This window comes from Gorilla gorilla, chromosome X (genome assembly GCF_029281585.2).
Source record: "Gorilla gorilla gorilla isolate KB3781 chromosome X, NHGRI_mGorGor1-v2.1_pri, whole genome shotgun sequence".
NCBI lineage: Eukaryota > Metazoa > Chordata > Mammalia > Primates > Hominidae > Gorilla > Gorilla gorilla.
Window position 1 is genome coordinate 29923549 of NC_073247.2, and position 21812 is coordinate 29945360.

The window sequence follows — 21812 nt, forward strand, 5'->3', positions numbered from 1 at the left end:
GTGTTCACACACACTGAAACACAACTGTTCTGAATCTTAAGTGAAGCATTATCCAAACTCACTTACTGATAATATTTCATCTAAAGTAAAATGTGAATTGCCATCCTGAATTTAGAAGGGGGTTATATAGGGTTGATTTAGTGGCCCTTCTGTCTCTTTAGAAACTCACCCACGAAAATCTGAAAGGATGTCTCCCACCTTCTCTTTATCAATGTCCTTATCTCAAGGACAACAGCGACAGGGATGAACGCATGTGAAGTCTCTCAACACCCACTCTAAGGTATAGGAGGCTGAATCTACAGGAAAGTCAATGTTTCCTAAGTGGAACTGTGGCTTTTCTCATTTGTTTGAAATCCTCAGGCAGTGGGCGAGAAGGCAGCTTTTCCAGGGTTAGTGTCTCCTGAACTTCTAGTTTGGTCTTCCTGACTCAACGTGGCAACGAGGACTTCACAATGCAGCTAACAGGGAATGTCCACATGCGATTGATTCAGAGTGCCAAGCGGAGGCCCTGGTAGCAACTTACATGGGTCAGGATTTTCCTCAGGAATGGTTAATAATTAACGGTTTACCCTGCATGTCAAAATGTATTACAAATAAATTCCCAGTCCTTATGTCCTCAACTGATATCTGAGGCTGGTAACTGCAATACATGCTACCATAAGCCTCAAAACAATCAAGTGAGCAATTGGCAGGGCTGTTAACAGTGTTAACCAATTTTCTGGATGCCCAGTCACAAAGATATGTTAAAACAATGTCTCCTGTATTTGACTTTACTGTTATGGGGGAAAAAATACCTTAAACCACTGGAGGAAGTTCCCCCCTGCCCCCGAAAAAAAATTATACATGAGAAAAACATAAGGAACTGTGTTCTTAAATCTCATTGATGAAAAATTTGATGTCAGGTACGGAAAAATTTTACTTGAAAGTCCTTTACGCATTGTATTCATTAGTCTTAGCTCTCTCAGTGTTGCATTTTCTTAGGCTGATAGAAAACTTGGTCATAACATTGTTTTCAGTTCAGACTATCATTGCAGATGACCTAACACTGGTGGTTGGAATTCTCTGGGGGGAAATAGAAGGGCAATTAACATTCATCCAACATTATCTAGGCACCAGACACTATGCTAATATTTTACTTATGATATTATTTAATTTTTAAAGCCTCAAATTAATTCCCACCATTCTACTTTTTTTCCCCAGCAGTCCAGTCCACAGTTTTGTGGGTTGTAAACAGTAGAGCGGTTTTGGAGTATTTCTCAAACCATTCCCCAAGTTGAATGCTCTCTGGGTGACCAACAGCCAGTTAAGAGCTCTGGGCCACTTTTTGGCCACATTACAAGCAGTTTTTCTTGTCTACTTTAAGCAACCATAATTCCTACAGACTAAGCCACTTGGCACTTGCCCTGTTGACTCTGTAATCTTTTTATGTAACACTAGGTTATCTCCTGATTAGAATTAAGAAGTGTAAATGAGGGATAAATGGAGGAGATATCAAACTTTTATGAACTGCCTTCTAGCTGCCAGGGGCCGTGCAGTCATTTGCATATGGCATATCTTATTTAGGCATCACCATCCTGGTTTACAGATGAACAAATTCAGGCTGAAGGAGTTTAATTAGCTTGACAACATCATATTGTTGGTGATGCAAATGTCAAAGCGTGCACTTTTTCTATACCTCAAATGCCTCCCTGTAAATCAGCGGTCTCAACCAGAAGGGATTTTTGTCCCCTATGGGACATTTGTCAATGTCTAGAGACATTTTTGGTTGTTACATTGGGTGAGGTGCGGGGGGAGTGCTATTGGCATCTAGTGGGTAAAGACGAGGGATGTTGCTAAACATCTTACTATACATAGGACAGCCCCCATGACAGAGAGTTATCCAGCTCCAAATATCAATAGTGCCAAGGTGAAGAAACCCACTCTAAATCAATAAACTTTGAACTTACCAAACGATCGCTTTTTTCTGCAAATACCTATATTCATATCAACCCTGTCCCACGCAAAATAGTCATCTCAGAGGGCCAGAGACTTATTCAAACGATGTTCTGGTGCTAAAAGCACTTCTATAAATTTCTCTTAAGAATTTTTTTTCAGAGCCAAAGGTATGTTATTTTAAATATTGTCTGTGGTGGCAATCTCTGTATTTTGCTAGTAGTTTTGGTATTTGGAAATGGTCAAAAGTTATCCCTCAAACCTGGTAGAAAAAATATGGGTGATCAAGCTACACAGTAATAGTAACAGCAATAGCCAAGCACCTGCTTCGTGCCAAGAGTACTCCAAGTGATACTACATGGTAGATGTCAGTATCACATTTTATAAATGGGGACACCAACGTTTCAGGAGGTTAAATTACTTGACCACGGCCATAACACTGAAGTACAGAAGCAGGAACTGGAACCCAAATCTGTCTTCAGAACCCATTGGAATGATATTGATTTCCTATGTGCCTTGAAAGCTAGCAATTCCAAATTAGCTGGGCATGGTGGCATGTGCCTACTTAGGAGGCTGAGGCGGGAGGATCACTTGAGCCCAGAAAGTCAAGGTTGCAATGAGCCATCATCACACCACTGCACTCTAGCCTGGGCAACAGAGGAGAGGAGGAGAAGAGGACAGGAGAAAAGGGAGAGGAGACGAAAAAAATAAAGAAAGCTGGCAATTCCAAAGAAAAAAATTCCTCTCTGACTGATGCCACAATATTCTGAATAAAGGCAGCATTGCCAAAATCAATGCAGAACACTGCAGTGAAATTCATTTGAATCAAACAAATTCACTTGTTTGTATAAGTTCAGGTGTGTGTGAGAGAGAAATATACATGTGTAATTTTTTATATTTATTTTACCTTTAAGCTCTGTTGGACTTGAAAATGTGATTTTTTAAAAAATCACCTGTTAACTTCAGTCACCCCTCATGAACCCTCTTCCTTTACACACAGCCCTTATACTGACACATAAATAAGTTAGTAAGTAAAGGAGGAAGGACAAAAAGGAGGGAACTGAAGAAGGATACAGAAAAGGAAGATATCACGGGCTCAAGGAGGCCAGTGAGGAGCAATGAAGACAGAGCCCTTTAAGCAAATATTTTTTTAAAAGATAACATGTATTATTGGCAAGGCCACTGCTCAGAAGATAAGATGGTTCATTTATCAAGAAAAAAAATACAACTAGCTTTTTGTTATAAAAAGTATACACGTGGCAAGGATTTCATGGGTATGACATTGAAAGCACAGGCAACAAAGCAGGATTAGATAAATGAGACATCCGGCCGGGTGCAGTGGCTCACGCCTGTAACCCTGGCACTTTGGGAAGCCGAGGCAGGTGGATTACTTGAGGTCAGGAGTTCGAGACCAGCCTTGCCAACAGGGCGAAACCCCATCTCTACTAAAAATACAAAAATTAGCTGGCGTGGTGGTGGGTGCCGGTAATCCCAGCTACTCGGGAGGCTGAGGGAGGAGAATTGCTTGAACCCGGGAGGTGGAGGTTGCCTTGAGCGGAAATCACACCACTGCACTCCAGCCTGGGCAACAGAGTCAGTTTCCAAAAAAAAAAAAAAAGAAGATCAGATAAATGAGACATCAAACTTAAAAACTTTTGGGCATCAAAGGATACAATCAACAGAGTGAAAAGTCAACCTATACAATATAGGAAAACAGTTACAAATTGTATATTTGATCGGGAGTCAATAGCCAGAATATATATATAAAAAAAACCCTCCTACAACTCAACAACAACAAAAATCAAATAACCTTTTTAAAAAATGGGCAAAGAACTTGAATAGACATTTCTCCAAAGATAATATACAAATGGCCAACAAGCAGATGAAAAGATGCTCAGTGTCACTAACCAGAGAAATGTCCATTGAAACTACAATAGGCTATCATCTTATACTCATTAGGGCAGCTAATAAAAAAAAAAGGAAAACAGAAAATAAATGTTGGCAAGGATTGGAGAAACCGTACACCGCTGGTGAGATGTAAATGGGGCAGGCACGATGGAAAACAATTTGCAGATTCCTCAAAAAATTAAAAATATGCCAGGCATGGTGGTTCATGCCTGTAATCTCAGCACTTTGGGAGGCTGAGATAGGTGGATCACTTGAGGTCAGGGGTTCTAGACCAGCCTAGGAAACATGGCAAAATCCCATCTCTACCAAAAAAAAATTCGCCAGGTGTGGTGGTGTGCACCTGTAGTCCCAGCTACTCAGGTGGCTGAAGCAGGAGAATCACTTGAACCTGGGAGGCAGAGGTTGCAGTGAGCCAAGATCATGCCACTGCACTCCAGCCTGGGTGACAGAGCAGGAGTCTGTCTCAAAAAAAAAAAAGAAAAAAGAAAAGAAAAGAAACAAAGAAAGAAAAAGAAAAAAAAAATTAAAAATAGGACTACTGTATGATCCAACAATTTTACTTCTGGGCATATATCCAAAAGAATTGGAAGCAGGGTCTAGAAGAAATATTTGCATACTATGTTAATAGTAGCACTATCCACAATACTCAAGAGGTAACCTAAATGTCCATCGACAGATGAATGGATAAACAAAATGTGGTCTGTACATACCATGGATTATTCACCCTTGAAAAGGAAGTTCTGACACATGCTACAACCATGAATGAACCTTGAGGACATTACACTAAGTGAAATAAAGCAGTCAGAGAGAGACAAACCCTGTACAAGGTTGTTCAACCAGCGGCCCATGTGGTACATGATGGCTTTGAATGCAGCCCAATACAAATGCGTAAACTTTCTTAAAACATTATGAGGTTTTCTTGCAATTTTTTTTTTTTAGCTCATCAGCAATGGTTAGTGTATTTTATGTATGGTCCAAGACAATTCTTCTTCCAATGTGGCCCAGGGAAGCCAAAAGATTGGACAGTAGTGCTGTACGATTTCACTTATATGAGGTACCTGGGATAGTCACAGTCACAGAAACAGGAGAATGGTGGTTGCTAGGGACTGGGGAAGGGAGCAACGGGCAGCTGTTTAATGAATGTGTGCATAGTTTCAGATTTACAAAATGAAAACTTCTAGAGCCCCGTTTCACCATATGTGAACATATTTAACAGTACTGAACTATATGCTTAAAAGTGGTTAAGATGGTAAATTTTATATGTATTTTTTTGCTACAATAAACACCAAACCAAGGCCTGGCACAGTGGCTCATGTCTGTAATCCCAGCACTTTGGGAGGCTGAGGCAGGTGGATTACTTGAGGTCAGGAGTTTGAGACCAGCCTGGCCAACACGGTGAAACCTCGTCTCTACTAAAATACAAATATTAGCCAGGCGTGGTGATGCGCACCTGTAATCCCAGCTACTCAGGGGGCTAAGGCAGCAGAATCGCTTGAACCCAGGAGGCAAAGGCCGCAGTGAGCCGAGATTACGCCATTGCACTCCAGCCTGGGCAACAGAGTGAGCGTCTCAGGCCAAAAAAAAAAAAAAAAAAAGTAGTATATGCAGTGTGCTGTGGTAACATTAGGGAGGGAGTTCTGGTTCCAGATCTCTTATTGACCAGGTGTTACATTTTGGGCCCTTGCCTTTTTCTTTGTTTCTTTCTCCTCTCCAAAACAAAGGATTTGGACTAAATGATTCCTTTTAAGTTGGCAGATTTTGTGGTTCTCTTCACTAGAAAAGCAACAAGTACGTATCCTTCTTTCACAAGATGCTTTCAGGAGCCTGGAGACAATGCATTAGAAAAGTGGGAAGATGTCATCATTTTTCTACATTTGACAAACATGTCATAAAGAATGCTACTTATATCCACATGGAAATTAAGACAGCGAAATCAAACAGCAAACATCAACAGAAGAGACAAAAGGAGGCTCGTGCCTACTGTAGAGATGACAAGCTCACTCTGCCCTCTCGGCTGGGAAGCTCAGAGACTAAGGCTCAGGTGAATACAGTAGGTTCTGGAACAAGCATGCAGCCCCTCTGGTGTGGGCTGGATTCAGTCACGTTCATCTCATGTCCCCTGCACACATTTCTAGGGTCTGCAGAGCATTCTCATCTAGCACTCCCCTTATTTACAGAACGACATATTAGACATTCCAATCAGTGCGTCACACATCCAACTGCCCTGCCACTTACTGAGTAATTAATTCAAAGAGGTAAATTTTGCCAGAGTTGCTAGTCTCGATCCAAAGATGCTGGAAGTAGAGTATGAGCACATGCCTTCTATTTTGCGACTGGCAAGTTCTATTTTGTTTTGAACCTGGGACTTTGATTCTGATTTTCTTCTTCTAGACCATCCAACTCACTGGCTGGATCCCTGGTCAGAATATTCTGACTACATTCATATATCTAATAAAGCCCCATTTGTAAAAGCAACAGCAAATACAAATCACTCATAAAATATTCCATGCCATCAAGCAGCAAGCAGTTTAACTGCTCAGTGGAAACTTGAAGTAGCTTTGAATGGGCTTCTGAACGCAGTGGAGTGGAAGGTATCAGGGAAAGCTGACCGGCTCGAGCCAGCTTTCCCACTAACAGGGAGCCCTTGACATCTGAGGGTCGAAAGTCATCCATTACTGCCAGCCTTCAGTAACTCATTTCTGGCCATGATTTGCTCCACTTCCTGAGAGCTAAAGGTCAACCTTAATGCAGGAAAACTCATTTCTTGTCCATCACTATTTTCCCCTTTACAGATACAAAGTAATGCCATAAACTCGCTCAAAACTATATATACCAGTTAGGTATCTCTTATCCAAAATGCTCGGGACCAGAAGTGCTTTGGATTTGCAGTATTTCAGATTTCGGAATGTTTACATTATACTTACGAGTTAAGCATCCCTAATTTGAAATACAAAATGCTCCAATGAGCATTTCCTTTGAGAATCATGTCGGCGCTCAAAAAGTTTTGGATTTAGGAGCACTTTGGAATTCAGATTTTCAGATTAGAGATGCTCAATGTGTAATGCAAACTCCTACTATGTTGATGGCTGGCCAAGTTAAGCCTAAAGCAAAAATGTGAAATTCAGGATCAGATTACATGTGTAAATGAAGCAAGTATTGCAATCCTATAGAAAATCCTTAGTTTGTTGGAGAAAATGAGGTTCTCAGTGTTGAGGACCCCGTCTGGCCCTATTAAACAGAGCCACTGTCTAACAGGAGATAATCAGACTAGAAGGAAAAGACCCATCGAAGAGAAAGGTGGCTCTCTGGTGTGCAATCCCAGCCATTCTGCTTCCAAACGGGAAACGTATTCATCTCAGGATCACCTCATCCTGCTATACCTGTTTCTCCTAAATACCAATTTTCTATGTCTTTTTTTCTTTTTTCTTTTTTTCTTTTTTTTTTTGAAACAGGGTCTCCATTCTGCCACCCAGGCTGGAGTGCAATGGTGCAATCATGGCTCACTACAGCATCAACTTGCCAGGATCAAGCAAGCCGCCTACCTTAGCCTCCTGAGTAGCTGAGACTACAAGCACAAGCCATCATGCCTGGCTAATTTTTTTTTTTTTTTTTTTTTTTTTTTTTTTTTTGGTAGAGACGGGGTTTTGCCATGTTGCCCAGGCTGGTCTTGAACTCCTGAGCTCAAGTGATCTGCCCGCCTCGGCCTCCCAAAGTGCTGGGATTACAAGCATGAGCCACTGCAGCTGGCCCCAATTTTCCATTTCAAATCTTGTTTTACTCTTTTGTTATTTTGAGAAAATGGCAATCTATTATTTCATTCTCTGTCTGACAACGGTTACCTCTACTATGTCTGGGAAAAAGACTTAGTGATGAGTAACTTAAAAGGCCCTTATAGTTTTTATTTAACAAACCAATTTTTTACAGCACTTACAGTGTGCCAGGCACTCTCCCAAGAACCTCAGGCGTGATGGCTCATTTAATGGTTATTAATCAAGCACAGGTAAATATAAATAAGAATGGAGCTTACTATGTCGGGGGAACAAAGTTACAAGACTTTATCAGGCTTAATGAAGACTGGCCGTCATTCACAACAATGCATCCTTGGGATTCTGGGTTTAAAGGCTGCTGGGGAGAGAGTAGGTGCATTTCCACAGAGACCATGAAGCTTCCTCCCAAAAAGGAATCAGAATCCTACCACTGTTTGCCGATGTCTACTACAAGCACATGCTATATACCCGAGAAATGTATCCATATGTGTAGAAAAAGCATGTACAGCAATGTCCATAGCAGCGCTGTTCTCAGTATCCCCAAACCGCAAACAACCTAGAGGCCCATCAGCAGTAAAACAGATGATTGTGGCATACCTATACCAAGGACTATGCGGCGGCAATGAGAATGAACAAACCACTAATACACACAACCGCATAGATGAATCTCGCGAACACGACGATGAATGACACAAAAGAGTGCACACTGTGTGATTCCATTTATGTGAAGTTCAAGGACAAGCCAAACTCATCTATGGAGACAGAGGCTGTAACACTGGTCACCTATGGAGGGGGGTTAAGGATTGCCTGCAAAGGAGCACAAGGGAACTTCTGGGGTGATGGAAATGTTTTCTTTTTTGATGGGAGTGTTGTTTCCATGTGTATAGCCAATTATCAAACACAAATCATATACTTAAGATCTGTGCATTTCACTGACTGCAAATTTTACCCTGATTTAAAAAAGAGATGTGACCTCGTATGTGTTACAAGATACATGAAGCCGGGGGTGCCTGTTTTGATGCCATCATAAGCTATTAGGATGGATTGATGTGTTCAATCTCACAGCTAGAATGTGTATTCCAAATACAAAGTCCCTGAGGACAAAGACTGGACCTTGTCCATCTTCATAACCTTGGCATTTAGCATGTGACCTGGCTCATACCCGATGTTGAATGAAAGAAGGAAGCAGAATTCAATGGGTGGCATGTTTAAAAACCTGTACATACATTATCGTTCTTACCTATTCAGTGCAAACGCATAGTGGAATTTAATGTTATGCTGATCGGCCAAATCACACGTAGGCAGCATCTCCAGTGTTTCTACCAGCTTCACCATCGCATCATAGTCCTGTTGGCAAGAGGTCCCAAAGTGAGCAAGAGAGGAAACACAGCTCTTCACTGATTTTTCTGAATTGTTATAAACAGGAGACAGCCTCCGCACTTAAAGACAGGCCCTTCCTTACAAAGGGCATTTAGTGAAGTTACTTGTAGCCTTTAATAGGAGGGAAAAAGACCAGAAAATAAGATGGATGAGAGAGAGAAGAACAGAGAAGGAATCCCTGCTATCAAAGGGCATGAAGCATCCAAAGGCAACAAAAGTAAATGAGGCCAGCAGCCAGGAAACAGCTGAGTGTAGGAGAGTTAACAGCATCAGCAGAGGCTGGGCGTGGTGGCTCACACCTGTAATCCCAGCACTTTGAGAGGCTGAGGTGGGTGGATCACTTGAAGTCAGGAGTTCGAGACTAGCCTGGCCAACACGGTGAAACCCTGTCTCTACTAAAAATACAAAATATAGCTGGGCATGGTGGCGGGCGCCTGGAATCCCAGCTACTCGAGAGGCTGAGGCAGGCGAATTGATTGAACCTGAGAGGTGGAGGTTGCAGTGAGCCAAGATTGTGCCATTGCATTCCAGCCTGGGCAACAGAGCAAGACTCCGCCTGTCTCAAAATCAAAAACAAAATAAAAAAACAGTATCAGCAGAGATGTGTGTTAAAGTGAGCTGGATAAATACACACAAGCAAACTTCCAGTCAAAGCACATAGATTCCAGTCCTTCCTATTTTGCCAGAATCAAATACATCAATCTAAACTAGTGTTTCTCAACCTTGGGACTAGTGACATTTCTGGACCATAATTCTCTGTTGTAGGAGCTGTCCTGGGCACTGTAGGATGCTGGCCTTGACCCACTGGAAGCCACAGCACACCACCCACCTCATGCCCCACACACGCACTTAGTTTTTACAACTGAAAATGTCTCCAGACACTGCCAAAAAAGTCCTTGGGTTGAGAACCACTGCTCTAAACTCTGCATAATTACCTGGTGAAAAATTGCGACCATGCTTGTCTCAGCCAAGTCCCCTCTTAGCAGTGCCGCCTGTTACTCTTTCAGCCAGGCTTAGAATCGTTGGAACTGGCCTACTTGCTGACAGCCAGCCATGGTCAGCAGAACAGGGCTTCCCACTGAAATGCCATGCCTGTCCTGTGGCTCTGTGCCTTGATGCTGCTGCCCCAGGAGGGAGAAGGCAGGGTATTCCAAGAACCTCTTGGCCCACCTTTGAGCATGAATGGAAGGTTATGAAAAGAAGGCATACATGAAGGGAAGGACAAAAAGCAGCAGCTCGAGGGAAGAAAGGCTTCAAGAAAAGCCATTCCCATGTTCTTGTCCTGGGAGACAAGACCTAATCATTATCATCATCCCTAGTAGCAACTGCTATTAAAATCAGCTAGCTGGCCAGGCACGGTGGCTCACGCCTGTAATCCCAGCACTCTGGGAGGCCGAGGCATATGGATCACCTGAGGTCAGGAGTTTGAGATCAGCCTGCCCAACATGGCGAAACCCCATCCCTACTAAAAATTAAAAAAGTTAGCCAGGCAAGGTGGCAGGCACCTGTAATTCCAGCTACTGGGAAGGCTGAGGCAGGAGAATTGCTTGAACCTGGGAGTCGGAGGTTGCAGTGAGCTGAGATCACACCACTGCACTCCAGCCTGGGTAACAGAGCAAGACTCTGTCTCAATAAATAAATAAATAAATAAAAATTTGAAAAACAGAAATAAAATAAAATCAGCTAGCTGCATCTGTTTATCACCAGGGGCAGGAGTTCCTTACTGGTTGATTCTGTTTTGGTCCAGGTCATAAATGGACGCCTCCATCACTTCAATTTAAAGACTTCTAGCCAACAACTCTCAACATGGCTTTGTGGAATTCTATGAGTAAGGTACATGATCCTGTGTTCCTCCAAAGGGAAGGAAGGCAAGACATCCTTAGAGATGGCTCAATGGCATTCAACTTGGAGGGAGCAAATGCTCAATTTTCTTCACGGAACCACAGACCAAAAGACCAGTCTCAGAACTCTCCAGTAGCTTCTGATGCTTGTCTCAGAATAAACATATACATTCCCTGGGTCCTGAATGTGTTTCTGCTACTCCTGTTCTCCCTGTCACTGATGTATGGTGGTAAACAAAGGAGGAAGTGACAAAAGCCTAAAGGAAGTTGCACAGCAGAGGGGTTAGGAACAAGGACAACGGAGCATCAGTCTCAGTCTGAATCCTGACCTAACCAATTGCTGTGTGACCTCGGGCAAGTTACTTAACCGCTCTGTGCCTCAGTTTCCTCATGTGTAAAATGTGGATAATCAGAGTACACATATCCCACATAGGGTTGTTAAGAGGATTAAATGAATTCAGGTTTGTCAAAGGGCTTGGAACAATGCCTAGTGTAAAGTTCATATAAACTTAAATTCTTGGCTCCTTCTGCCAAACAGTCCTGTTTATGACATCTCTTCTTGTCGGAGTGGTCACACCAGCCCCGATGTGACAAAACCTTCTCCAAAATTTCCACCACAACAGATAAGCTGGATGACCTATGACCTAGCCACATACCATTTGTCTATAAAACGGCCACCTCTGGCCGGGCACAGCGGCTCATGCCTGCAATCCCAGCACTTTGGGAGGCCGAGGTGGGTGGATCACCTGAGGTCAGGAGTTTGAGACCAGCCTGACCAACATGGTGAAAACCCTGTCTCTACTAAAAATATAAAATTATCTGGGCATGGTGGCGCATGCCTGTAATCACAGCTACTCAGGAGGCTGAGGCAGGAGAACAGCTTGAACCCGGGAGGCTGAGGTTGCAGTGAGCCGAGATCGCACCATTGCACTCCAGCCTGGGCAACAAGAGCAAAACTCCATCTCAAAAAAGAAAACAAAAAAGAACAAAACCCAGCCACCTCACCACATACTGAGTATACAAATACTTCACAAGAAGTTCCTCAAGCCAAGGAAGAACGTAGCATACGTGAGCCTCGGCTAGGTGGATTTCATACCTGGATATCACGGTACGACAGGAGTAAGTTAATGATGATGTCTGAGGTCAGAACCTCAGTATTATCCATGCGGAGCTTGATCCGAGCTAACTCCTTCGCCAGTTCCTCACCTTGGTATTTCTCTCTGGCTTTCCGGATGTCATTTAACAAGGTTTCTTTGTAATAAACACTATAGAAAGAAAAACACAAAAACCTCCAGTCACATCTACACACACCCAGGACTGTCTTGTGCCCAAAACGGTTCTCATTGACGTGACTTAGCCTAACACATAGGGACCTCGGCCCAGACCTGAGCCTCCCTGCACCAGCAAACAGGAGATGCTTTCTACTTATTCACATTTTATAGACCAATGAATGACAAGTAAAAATCAGTTCATTCAACCTTGAAGATACTTTCAAAGGTGACTCCCATCTGTACTTGGACAACACACAGAATTTGCAGCCAACCAAACCCACTGTCTCCGGCATTTTCAAACATATAGAGGGCGAGAAGGTACCTTCCTTGTGTATTTATTTTCGCCACTAGTAACAAAGCCAAACGGAGCTCCAAAACCCGTGAAACATACATGAGAATGCCTTGCAAATGAATTTCTCTATCAGGTGTCTCTCATTAGTAGTCATGAAGCTTTCCCCAATTGAGGTAAGGGCTGGAAACTGGTGTTGAGTCCCTGAGCAATACAAGATGGGACACACAAAGGTCATGACTGGAAACTTACAGACAGCCTTGCTCTCCTCACCATATTGAATGGCCAGAATGTTCTTTTTTATTTTTTTATTTTATTTATTTATATTTTTGAGACGGAGTCTCCCTCTGTTGCCCAGGCTGGAGTGCAGTGGTGCACTCTCAGCTCACTGCAACCTCCGCCTTCCCGGTTCAAGCGATTCTCCTGCCTCAGCCCCCCAAGTAGCTGGGACTAAAGGCATGTGCCACCACACCTGGCTAATTTTTGTATTTCTATTAGAAACGGGGTTTCTTTCCTTTTTTTTTTTTTCTTTTTCTTAAGACAGAGTCTCGCACTTTTGCCCAGGCTGGAGTGCAGTGCCACAATCTCGGCTCACTGCAAGCTCCGCCTCCCGGGTTCACGCCATTCTCTTGCCTCAGCCTCCTGAGTAGCTGGGACCATAGGCACCCGCCACCATGCCCAGTTAAATTTTTGTATTTTTAGTAGAGATGAGGGTTCACCATGTTAGCCAGGATGGTCTCGATCTCCTGACCTCGTGATCCACCCGCCTCGGCCTCCCAAAGTGCTGGGATTACAGGTGTGAGCCACTGCACCCGACCAGAGACAGGGTTTCACCATGTTGGCCAGGCTGGTCTCAAACTCCTGGACTCAAGTGATCCACCTGCCTCAGCCTTCCAAAGTGCTGGGATTACAGGCGTGAGCCACCATGCCTGGACCCAAGAATGGTTTTCTAATGGAAAACACAAAACTTCCCTCAGGTGAGCAGCTAGATAAGCACAAGGAAGCTTAAAAACACTTAAAGCAGTTAAATTCACACTGGAATATCACCACAGTCTCTTGAAGAGCCAATGCTATTATCTGGTATTTGGTTTAAAACCTTGAAAAATGACCTAACTTGGTATACATAAGTTGAGTTACAACAACCATAGATTGATTTAAAATATCTTGTCTATTTTCCATAGGAATTTTTAAGTGGAGGTAGGACACTGCCAAACAGTAATACTGTCGTCCCATTAAGAAGCTGAAATGGGGTCAGGCATAGTGTCTCAGGCCTATAATCTCAGCACTTTTGGAGGCCAAGGCAAGAGGATCACCCGAGCTTAGGAGTTCAAGACCAGCCTGGCCAACGTGGTGAAACCCCGTCTCTACTAAAAATACAAAAACTAGCTGGGCTTGGTGGTGGGTGCCTGTAATCCCAGCTACTTGGGAGGTCGAGACAGGAGAATCGCTTGAACCCGGGAGGCAGAGGTTGCAGTGAACTGAGATCGCACGACTGCACTCCAGCCTGGGCGACAGAGTGAGACTCGGTCTAAAACACACACACACACAGACACACACACACACACAACGAAGCTGAAATGGTCTAACTGCAGAGTGTAAAATTAGGCTGTTCATTAAAATGAGAGTAAGCTAAATTTAATAATAGTCTTCAAAGAGAGAAAAACAACATGAGATACGATAAGAACAAATGGTGCCTACTTTCAATAATTACAAAACAATGCCAAATATGTGTACATACAGTACATAACCTGGTCCAATGCTCACAAGAGGACCTCCATTAACATTTAAAGAATGAAGTGACGCACACAGCAGGGGTTCTGATAGAAAAATATCAATGCATTGCTTTAGTTTTCTATTTCCTTATTTGTTAATTGCCATCATCCCAATAATGAACAAAATTAGCAGATTCTGCCAATGTTTAAAATTCTGTCACTAATTGAATGAGTCATTAAGTTGGATGCCAGCCATTGCCCATTTGGCGGACTATAAAGGCACTGAAGCTATTAAAGTGTTATTAGGTTAGCCCGATAAGTAAAAAGTTATACTTCAGCCTTATTTTTCAAGGGTAATTCTGAAAAATAATTTTAATAAACTAAGAAACCTAAGAAGAACAGTACCTTTTAGGTAAATTAAACACTGGTTTCAGTATGGCTTGGGGACATCAGATATGTCATAAGCATGCAGCCATTTCTGCCCCTGTAACCAAGGAAGATGTTGCTGATCAATGAGCACTTGGAAATGGCTTCCAAGCCATTCCAGCACAGGACTCAAAATAGACTTTATAAATCTATCAGAGCTGGCGCTTGAGCTCAAAACTTCCTTTCCATCTGTGTTATAGATGTTTTCAACTATAAGCACCACTTCCCCTCTTACTAACTGTTGCCAGACACTGCCAGTTCATAGGGTGGAATCCATCAATAGGTATTTCAAGCCCTTTGAAATTAAATGAAATCACAGGAGTTGTTTGCCTACTGATACATACACACACTGAGTGAGAAACAAACTTGAATCCATGTCTTGCAAAGACCTAAATCATCTGGCAGATCTAGCCAGTCTATCTCCTTGTCAGACTTGAAAATATGGTATTGGGAGAGCTTTCTATAAAACTTCACTCAAGTGTTTGTTTTGCAATCAGACAACAGTTAGCAAGGCATGACTGCATGAGGTTTTCCAGGAATGTGCCCCAAAATGTCCCCCATTTGCTCTCTATGTTGGCATGTGGTCACACATGTTTAGGTTTCTAATCTCCTTTTCCATTAAAGTCTGTAGAAGAAGGTCTGTATCCAGGGAAGAGGTGACGGGATAGAAAAGGAGACCATTAATAAGTGTCTCCCTTGTACCAACACTACAGTAGAACACTCCACAGTTCAGGGTGCCACTATTTGAGCCACAGTGTAACAGGAGGTCCTCTACGTTTCATTTCAGGTCAGCTCTGCCAGTGTTTGGGATTTTCATTTGTTTTGGAAGGACAAATCCTTCTCCTTGTGACACAACTTACGGGAATAAATCCTTTAAATTGGCTGCAAGCAAAATAACTGGATCCTTTGGTTAAGGAGAATAATTTTTCTTTTACTTTCACAATAATAACATCTGAAGGTATGGTTTCTTGAGCACTGAGGCTCCAATAGGTGAGCTGACTATTTCAGTGCTACACAGGTAGGAATCACCTAAGCCAAGATTCCAATCTAAACCTATTCACTTCTGCATATTTCACCTCACCTAACCTAAATCTAAAGAGAACACAGCACAGTACATCCTGAGGATAGCTGCAGCTCCGCTCAACGCACGAAGGCTTTTAAAGCACGAGAGCGTAAGGTCAGAATGACCTTGCTGAGATATATGAAGAGCCCCGACAGCCACGCGAGTGTAAAGCCATGCTCAGAAATGATCTTGAAACACAGGATCTCAGAGCTGAAAGAGATCGTTAAAAAAAAAAAATCACTGACAACTTCCTATAAGTTGTCTTATCTAGAAGAGACGGAACAATCAGACAGAAGAGAAGTTACATGTCAAGATCAAACAGGGAGTCAGGGCCAGACACGGGCTCAATCCCGACTTCTTAACTCCAGTTCTATTCTCTTTTGGTTTCATTTCAGTGGCCCAGCTAAGTGAGCCAGTAAGGGACAATAGTGGGTTCTCCAGCAACTCTGTTCATTTGAAGGTGTACCGCTTCCCTGAAAGAAATGGGGACATCTTGGTGAGTCTCCAGGGGTTACTTGTGGCAGATGGGAATTACCATGAGGTCACGTGGATGTCCTTAAGAAGGCTAATGAACCTGTCCACCAAAGGCATGCACAGCGGGCCCAGGATGTTGTCCCAGTTGGGCTGCATGTACTCGGAGGCTCGTCTCTGGGCATCACTCTCACAGCAAAAATAATCAGCGCACGGTGTCACGATGTATGGGATGAAATAATAATTTCCACTGGATGCCTGGAAAAAAGAAACAAAGATGTTCCAGAAAGTAACTTATGTGGAAGTGTAGGCTCTGGGCAGGTGGCGCCTGGTGGGACAGGCATGGAGAAAATACTTGAGGATGAAAACAATTCGTTCAATACAACTACGGATCTATTAGGCACAAAACAGGAAACCGCTCGATTTCAAAAGCTCTACCATGTAGATATATGACAAAAAATTGGTTTCAAATACTGAACTGATCTGTATGTATCTCTGAACTTCACTGGCAGAAATTTTAGGGTTTTAAATCTCAGAAATCACATTGTTTCATTATATGTACCCAAAACCAGAGGGAACATGAACCTCCTGATAAGCAAGGATTGCAACATGGCATATTGTTTTTTCTTTCAGCATAGATGAAAAAGGCATATTATTTGATCATTTAACTATAGGAGAGCTATTATAAACTTTGTGGAATAAAAATTGTTTTGTAGGAAGCATATATTAATATAATGAGTCTCAGATCTCTTCTGCTTTTTGAGACAGGGTCTTGCTCTGTCACCCAGACTGGAGTGCAGTGGCACAAACATGGCTCACTGCAGCCTCAACCTCCCAGGCTCAAACAACCCTCCCACCTCAGCCTCCCTAGTAGCTGGGACTACAGGTGCGTGCCACCATGCTCAGCTAATATTTCTATTATTTTGTAGAGATTGGGGTTTTGCCATGTTGCCCAGGCTGGTCTCAAACTTCAGGGCTCAAACAATCCGCCCACCTCAACCTCCCAAAGTGCTGGGACTACAGGCTTGAGCCACCGTATCTGGCCTAAATTTCGTGTTTTTACATGTCCTGAAATCATCATCTTATTTTGTTATTTTCTAACCATTAAGAAATGTAAGAACAATTCTTAGCTACCAGGACATACAGAAACAGGTGACGAGTCAATGTTGTCTTAGACAAAGCTTCTGATATTCTATTATCCCTGAAAATAGGGTTGGTTTTCTGAGAATACTTACATCCTGCTGCAAAGTAGCAGCTGGAGACCATCCTTGTGGGTACCAGCTATTGGTATTAAGCCTGTCAAAACACAAATACTGGCCAGGCGCAGTGGCTCATGCCTGTAATCCCAGCACTTTGGAAGGCAGAGGCGAGTGGATTATTTGAGGTCAGGAGTTTGAGACCAGCCTGGCCAACATGGTGAAACCCCATCTCTACTTAAAAAAAAAAAAAAAAATTAACCGGGTGTGGTAGCACATGCCTGTAGTCCCAGCTACTCAGGAGGCTGAGGCAGGAGAATCACTTGAACCCAGGAGGTGGAGGTTGCATTGAGCCTAGATCGCGCCACTGCCCTCCAGCCTGGGCGACAGAGCGAGACTACATCAAAAACAAAACAAAACAAAAACCCACAAATACCAGTGTTGTAAGTAGAAAGGGTAAAAATTCAGGTGTGTAGGGGGGTGTGTGTGTGTGTGTGTGTGTGTGTGTGTGTGTGAGATAAGTGGGGTAGCAGGCTCCTATCTACTTCTTCACAACCACTAGGAATTGCCTACCCCACAGGAACAAAGACGGTCTGCTCCCTGTGGCACTTTTTTCCTTTTTTGAGACAAGGTCTTGCTCTGTCACCCAGGCTGCAGTGCGCTGGTGCAATCACAGTTCACTGCAGTCTCAAACTCCTGGGCTCAAGCGATCCTCCTGCCTTGGCCTCCCAAAGGGTTGGGATTACAGGTGTGAGCCACTGCACCTGGCCTTGCAATACTTTCAAATTCTTAAAGAGACTCAAATCACTCAGCATTAAGGTTTTGGTAAGTTAGAGGTAAATTTCTCCCTCATCCATGCCAAGAAAGCCATGTTCCTACACTAAATTAAATGCCATTTACATATTCAAAAGTTAAACTTTCTTTCTTCCACCTTGATATGGTTAGGCTTTGTGTCCCTACCCAAATCTCATCTTGAATTGTAATCCCGGTAATCCCCATGTGTCAAGGTAGAGACCAGATGGAGGCAACTGGATCATCAGGGGCGGTTTCTCCCATGCTATTCTCCTGATAGTGAGTGAGTTCTCATGAGACCCGATGGTTTTATAAGGGGCTCTTCCCCCTTCGCTAGGCACTTCTCCTTCCTGCCGCCTTGTGAAGAAGGTATCTTGCCCGCGGCTCCCCCTTCCACCATGATTGTAAGTTTCCTGAGGCCTCCCCAGCCATGCTGAACTGTGAATGAATTAAACCTGTTTCCTTTACAAATTACCCAGTCTTGGACAGTTCTTTATAGCAGTATGAAAATGGACTAATACACACCTGAAATTGGTTGACCTTATGGTCAAAGACTTCCTAGTTCAGACAGAGGGAGAAAAGGACTGTGTAGATCAGTGAGGTCTAGAAGGAAAAATACCTTTGAAGAAACATCGTTTGTTATTTTCAAAAAGTTAAAGTTGGACTGGAAGTGTAAGGAGCTTCCCAGATCCTATCCCCAGAAAGACAACCGTAACTGATGAAAATTCTTTTTAAACAGCCATTTAAAGCAAGCTCGTCCAACCGCGGCCCATGGACCACATATGGCCCAGGATGGCTTTGAATGTGGCCCAACACAAATTTGTAAACTTTCTTAAAACACTATGAGATTTACACACAAACTTTTTGTTTAATAGCTCATCAGCTATTGTTAGTGTATTTTACATGTGGCCCAAACAATCCTTCTTCCTCCAATGTGGCCCAGCAAAGCCAAAAGACTGAACACCCCTGATTTAAAGTCTCTATAAGTTGTCCTGAGGGCATGTAGCAAATGGAAAAACATTTTATTCAAGAAAATCTAAATCTTGGTAGTTAGATTCTGCAGCATTTGGGCCATAAACTGCTCCCCCGCCCCCATACCCAGCCCAGACTGACTGAAGTTCTACTCTAAGTAGGTGTGGCCAAGACAAAAGGGCTCCCTCTTGTCCCTGGTCCAGAGTCACTATTTCTCCTTAGAAGACCAGGCCACCAACATTCTTATCCCTCGCAGCCTGATATTGTAGAAGCTCTATTCCAGGCAAGTGTGGTCAAGATGACCAGGGCTCCCTTGCTCTACCCAGCCTACACCTGTAGGGTAGAAGTTCTACCCTAGGCAAAACAGGCCAAGAGACTGGGCGCAGTGCCTCACACCTGTAATCCCAGCACTTTGGGAGGCCGAGGTGGATGGATCACAAGGTCAGGAGTTAGAGACCAGCCTGGCCAACATGGTGAAACCCCCTCTCTACTAAAAATACAAAAATTAGCCAGGTGTGGTGGCAGGCGCCTGTAATCCCAGCTACTTGGGAGGCTGAGGCAGGAGAATTGCTTAAACCCAGGAGGCAGAGGTTGCAGTGAACCCTACGTGGGAGGTTGAGGCAGGAGAATTGCTTAAACCCGGGAGGCAGAGGTTGCAGTGAACCGAGATCGTACCACTGCACTCCAACATGGGCAACAGAGCAAGACTCCATCTCAAAACAAAACAAAAACAAAGGAACAAACAAAAAACAGGCCAAGAATGCTGAAACTTGATTGTCCCTGCCCCAGCTCCCTCACAGAATGAAGGTTCTATGCCAAGAGAGGCAAGCTGAGAAGACTAGAGGCTGTTGCCCCTAGCCAGCACCCCACTCACAGAGCAGAGTGTCACCCCAAGAGAAACAGACTGCTGTTTCCACTGCCATCTCCACAGCAGTGGTACAGAGCTCTGACCAGGGGAAAGGCAGGCTGTAAGAACTGCAGCTCTTCACAAGGAGAGTGACTTCATGCAGAATGTGCCATGGGGAAGTTCAAGCTCATGAGTACTGTACAAAACATTATGGAGATTTTGGTGGCTGGCAATTAAGAGAAGGCTGGTAGCTCTGTGATAGGAATATGTAAAGGGTAGACCAGCTAGAAGTTTAACAGAGAGAAATGGGAAAGAGACAGCTAGGAGGAATCTTCCTGAGGTCAGAGCAAGCCTTAGGGATTAGATTTAAGGACTATTCCTGCAAAACTTTAATTGTATCAAACTGTGTAACAATGATGCCTCAAGGTATTGTCAAAAGCAATAGAACAATCAGCTAAGGAGGGAGACTAACAACTCAGTGTAATACCAGTTGTGTAAGACCAATACAGAAGATTAGTCAGAAACTTAACAGGGAGATCAGGGAAACAGAGAGTCAAAGAGAGCCTAGCTGCAACTACTGTCATTCCTGGGTGAGGATACAAGAGTCAGAATAACTGTGCGCATGCCCAAGAGTGTGCCCTTTAAGAAGTGACATCATATGAACTTTAAAGTAGTTTTTTCCAATTCTGTGAAGAAAGTCATTGGTAGCTTGATGGGGATGGCATTGAATCTATAAATTACCTTGGGCAGTATGGCCATTTTCACGATATTGATTCTTCCTACCCATAAGCATGGAATGTTCTTCCGTTTGTTTGTATCCTCTTTTATTTCATTGAGCAGTGGTTTGTAGATCTCCTTGAAGAGGTCTTTCACATCCCCTGTAAGTTGGATTCCTAGGTATTCTATTCTCTTTGAAGCAATTGTGAATGGGAGTTCACTCATGATTTGGCTCTCTGTCTGTTATTGGTATATAAGAATGCTTGTGATTTTTGCACAATGATTTTGTATCCTGAGACTTTGCTGAAGTTGCTTATCAGCTTAAGGAGATTTTGGGCTCAGATGATGGGGTTTTGTAGATATACAATCATGTCATCTGCAAACAGGGATAATTTGACTTCCTCTTTTCCTAATTGAATGCCCTAAGCCAAAAGAACAAAGCTGGAGGCATCACGCTACCTGACTTCAAACTATACTACAAGGCTACGGTAACCAAAACAGCATGGTACTGGTACCAAAACAGAGATATAGACCAATGGAACAGAACAGAGCCCTCAGAAATAATGCCACATATCTACAACTATCTGATCTTTGACAAACCTGACAAAAAGAAGCAATGGGGAAAGGAGTCCCTCTTTAATAAATGGTGCTGGGAAAACTGGCTAGCCATATGTACAAAGCTGAAACTGGATCCCTTCCTTATACCTTATACAAAAATTAATTCAAGATGGATTAAAGACTTAAATGTTAGACCTAAACCCATAAAAACCCTAGAAGAAAACCTAGGCGATACCATTCAGGACATAGGCATGGGAAAGGACTTCATGTCTAAAACACCAAAAGCAATGGCAACAAAAGACAAAATTGACAAGTGGGATCTAATTAAACTAAAGAGCTTCTGCACAGCAAAAGAAACTACCATCAGAGTGAACAGGCAACCTACAGAATGGGAGAAAATTTTCGCAACCTACTCATCTGACAAAGGGCTAATATCCAGAATCTACAAGGAACTCAAACAAATTTACAAGAAAAAAACAAACAACCCCATCAAAAAGTGGGTGAAGGATATGAACAGACACTTCTCAAAAGAAGACATTTATGCAGCCAAAAGACACATGAAAAAATGCTCATCATCACTGGCCATCAGAGAAATGCAAATCAAAACCACAATGAGATACCATCTCACACCAGTTAGAATGGCGATCATTAAAAAGTCAGGAAACAACAG

The 21812-nt window shown here is 43.1% G+C and overlaps 1 protein-coding gene across 1 annotated transcript in view; it reads right to left on the reverse strand.

Moving 5' to 3' along the window:
* The window catches only part of MAP3K15 (mitogen-activated protein kinase kinase kinase 15), a 156105-nt gene that overhangs the window by 87939 nt on the left and 46354 nt on the right, over positions 1-21812 (reverse strand). Inside the window, exons 4-6 of the mRNA XM_055376716.2 lie at positions 16125-16318; positions 11925-12093; positions 8848-8954 (exon numbers count right to left, since the gene is read on the reverse strand). Coding sequence (XP_055232691.1) covers positions 8848-8954; positions 11925-12093; positions 16125-16318 — 470 coding nt within the window. The remainder of the gene's footprint in view (positions 1-8847; positions 8955-11924; positions 12094-16124; positions 16319-21812) is intronic.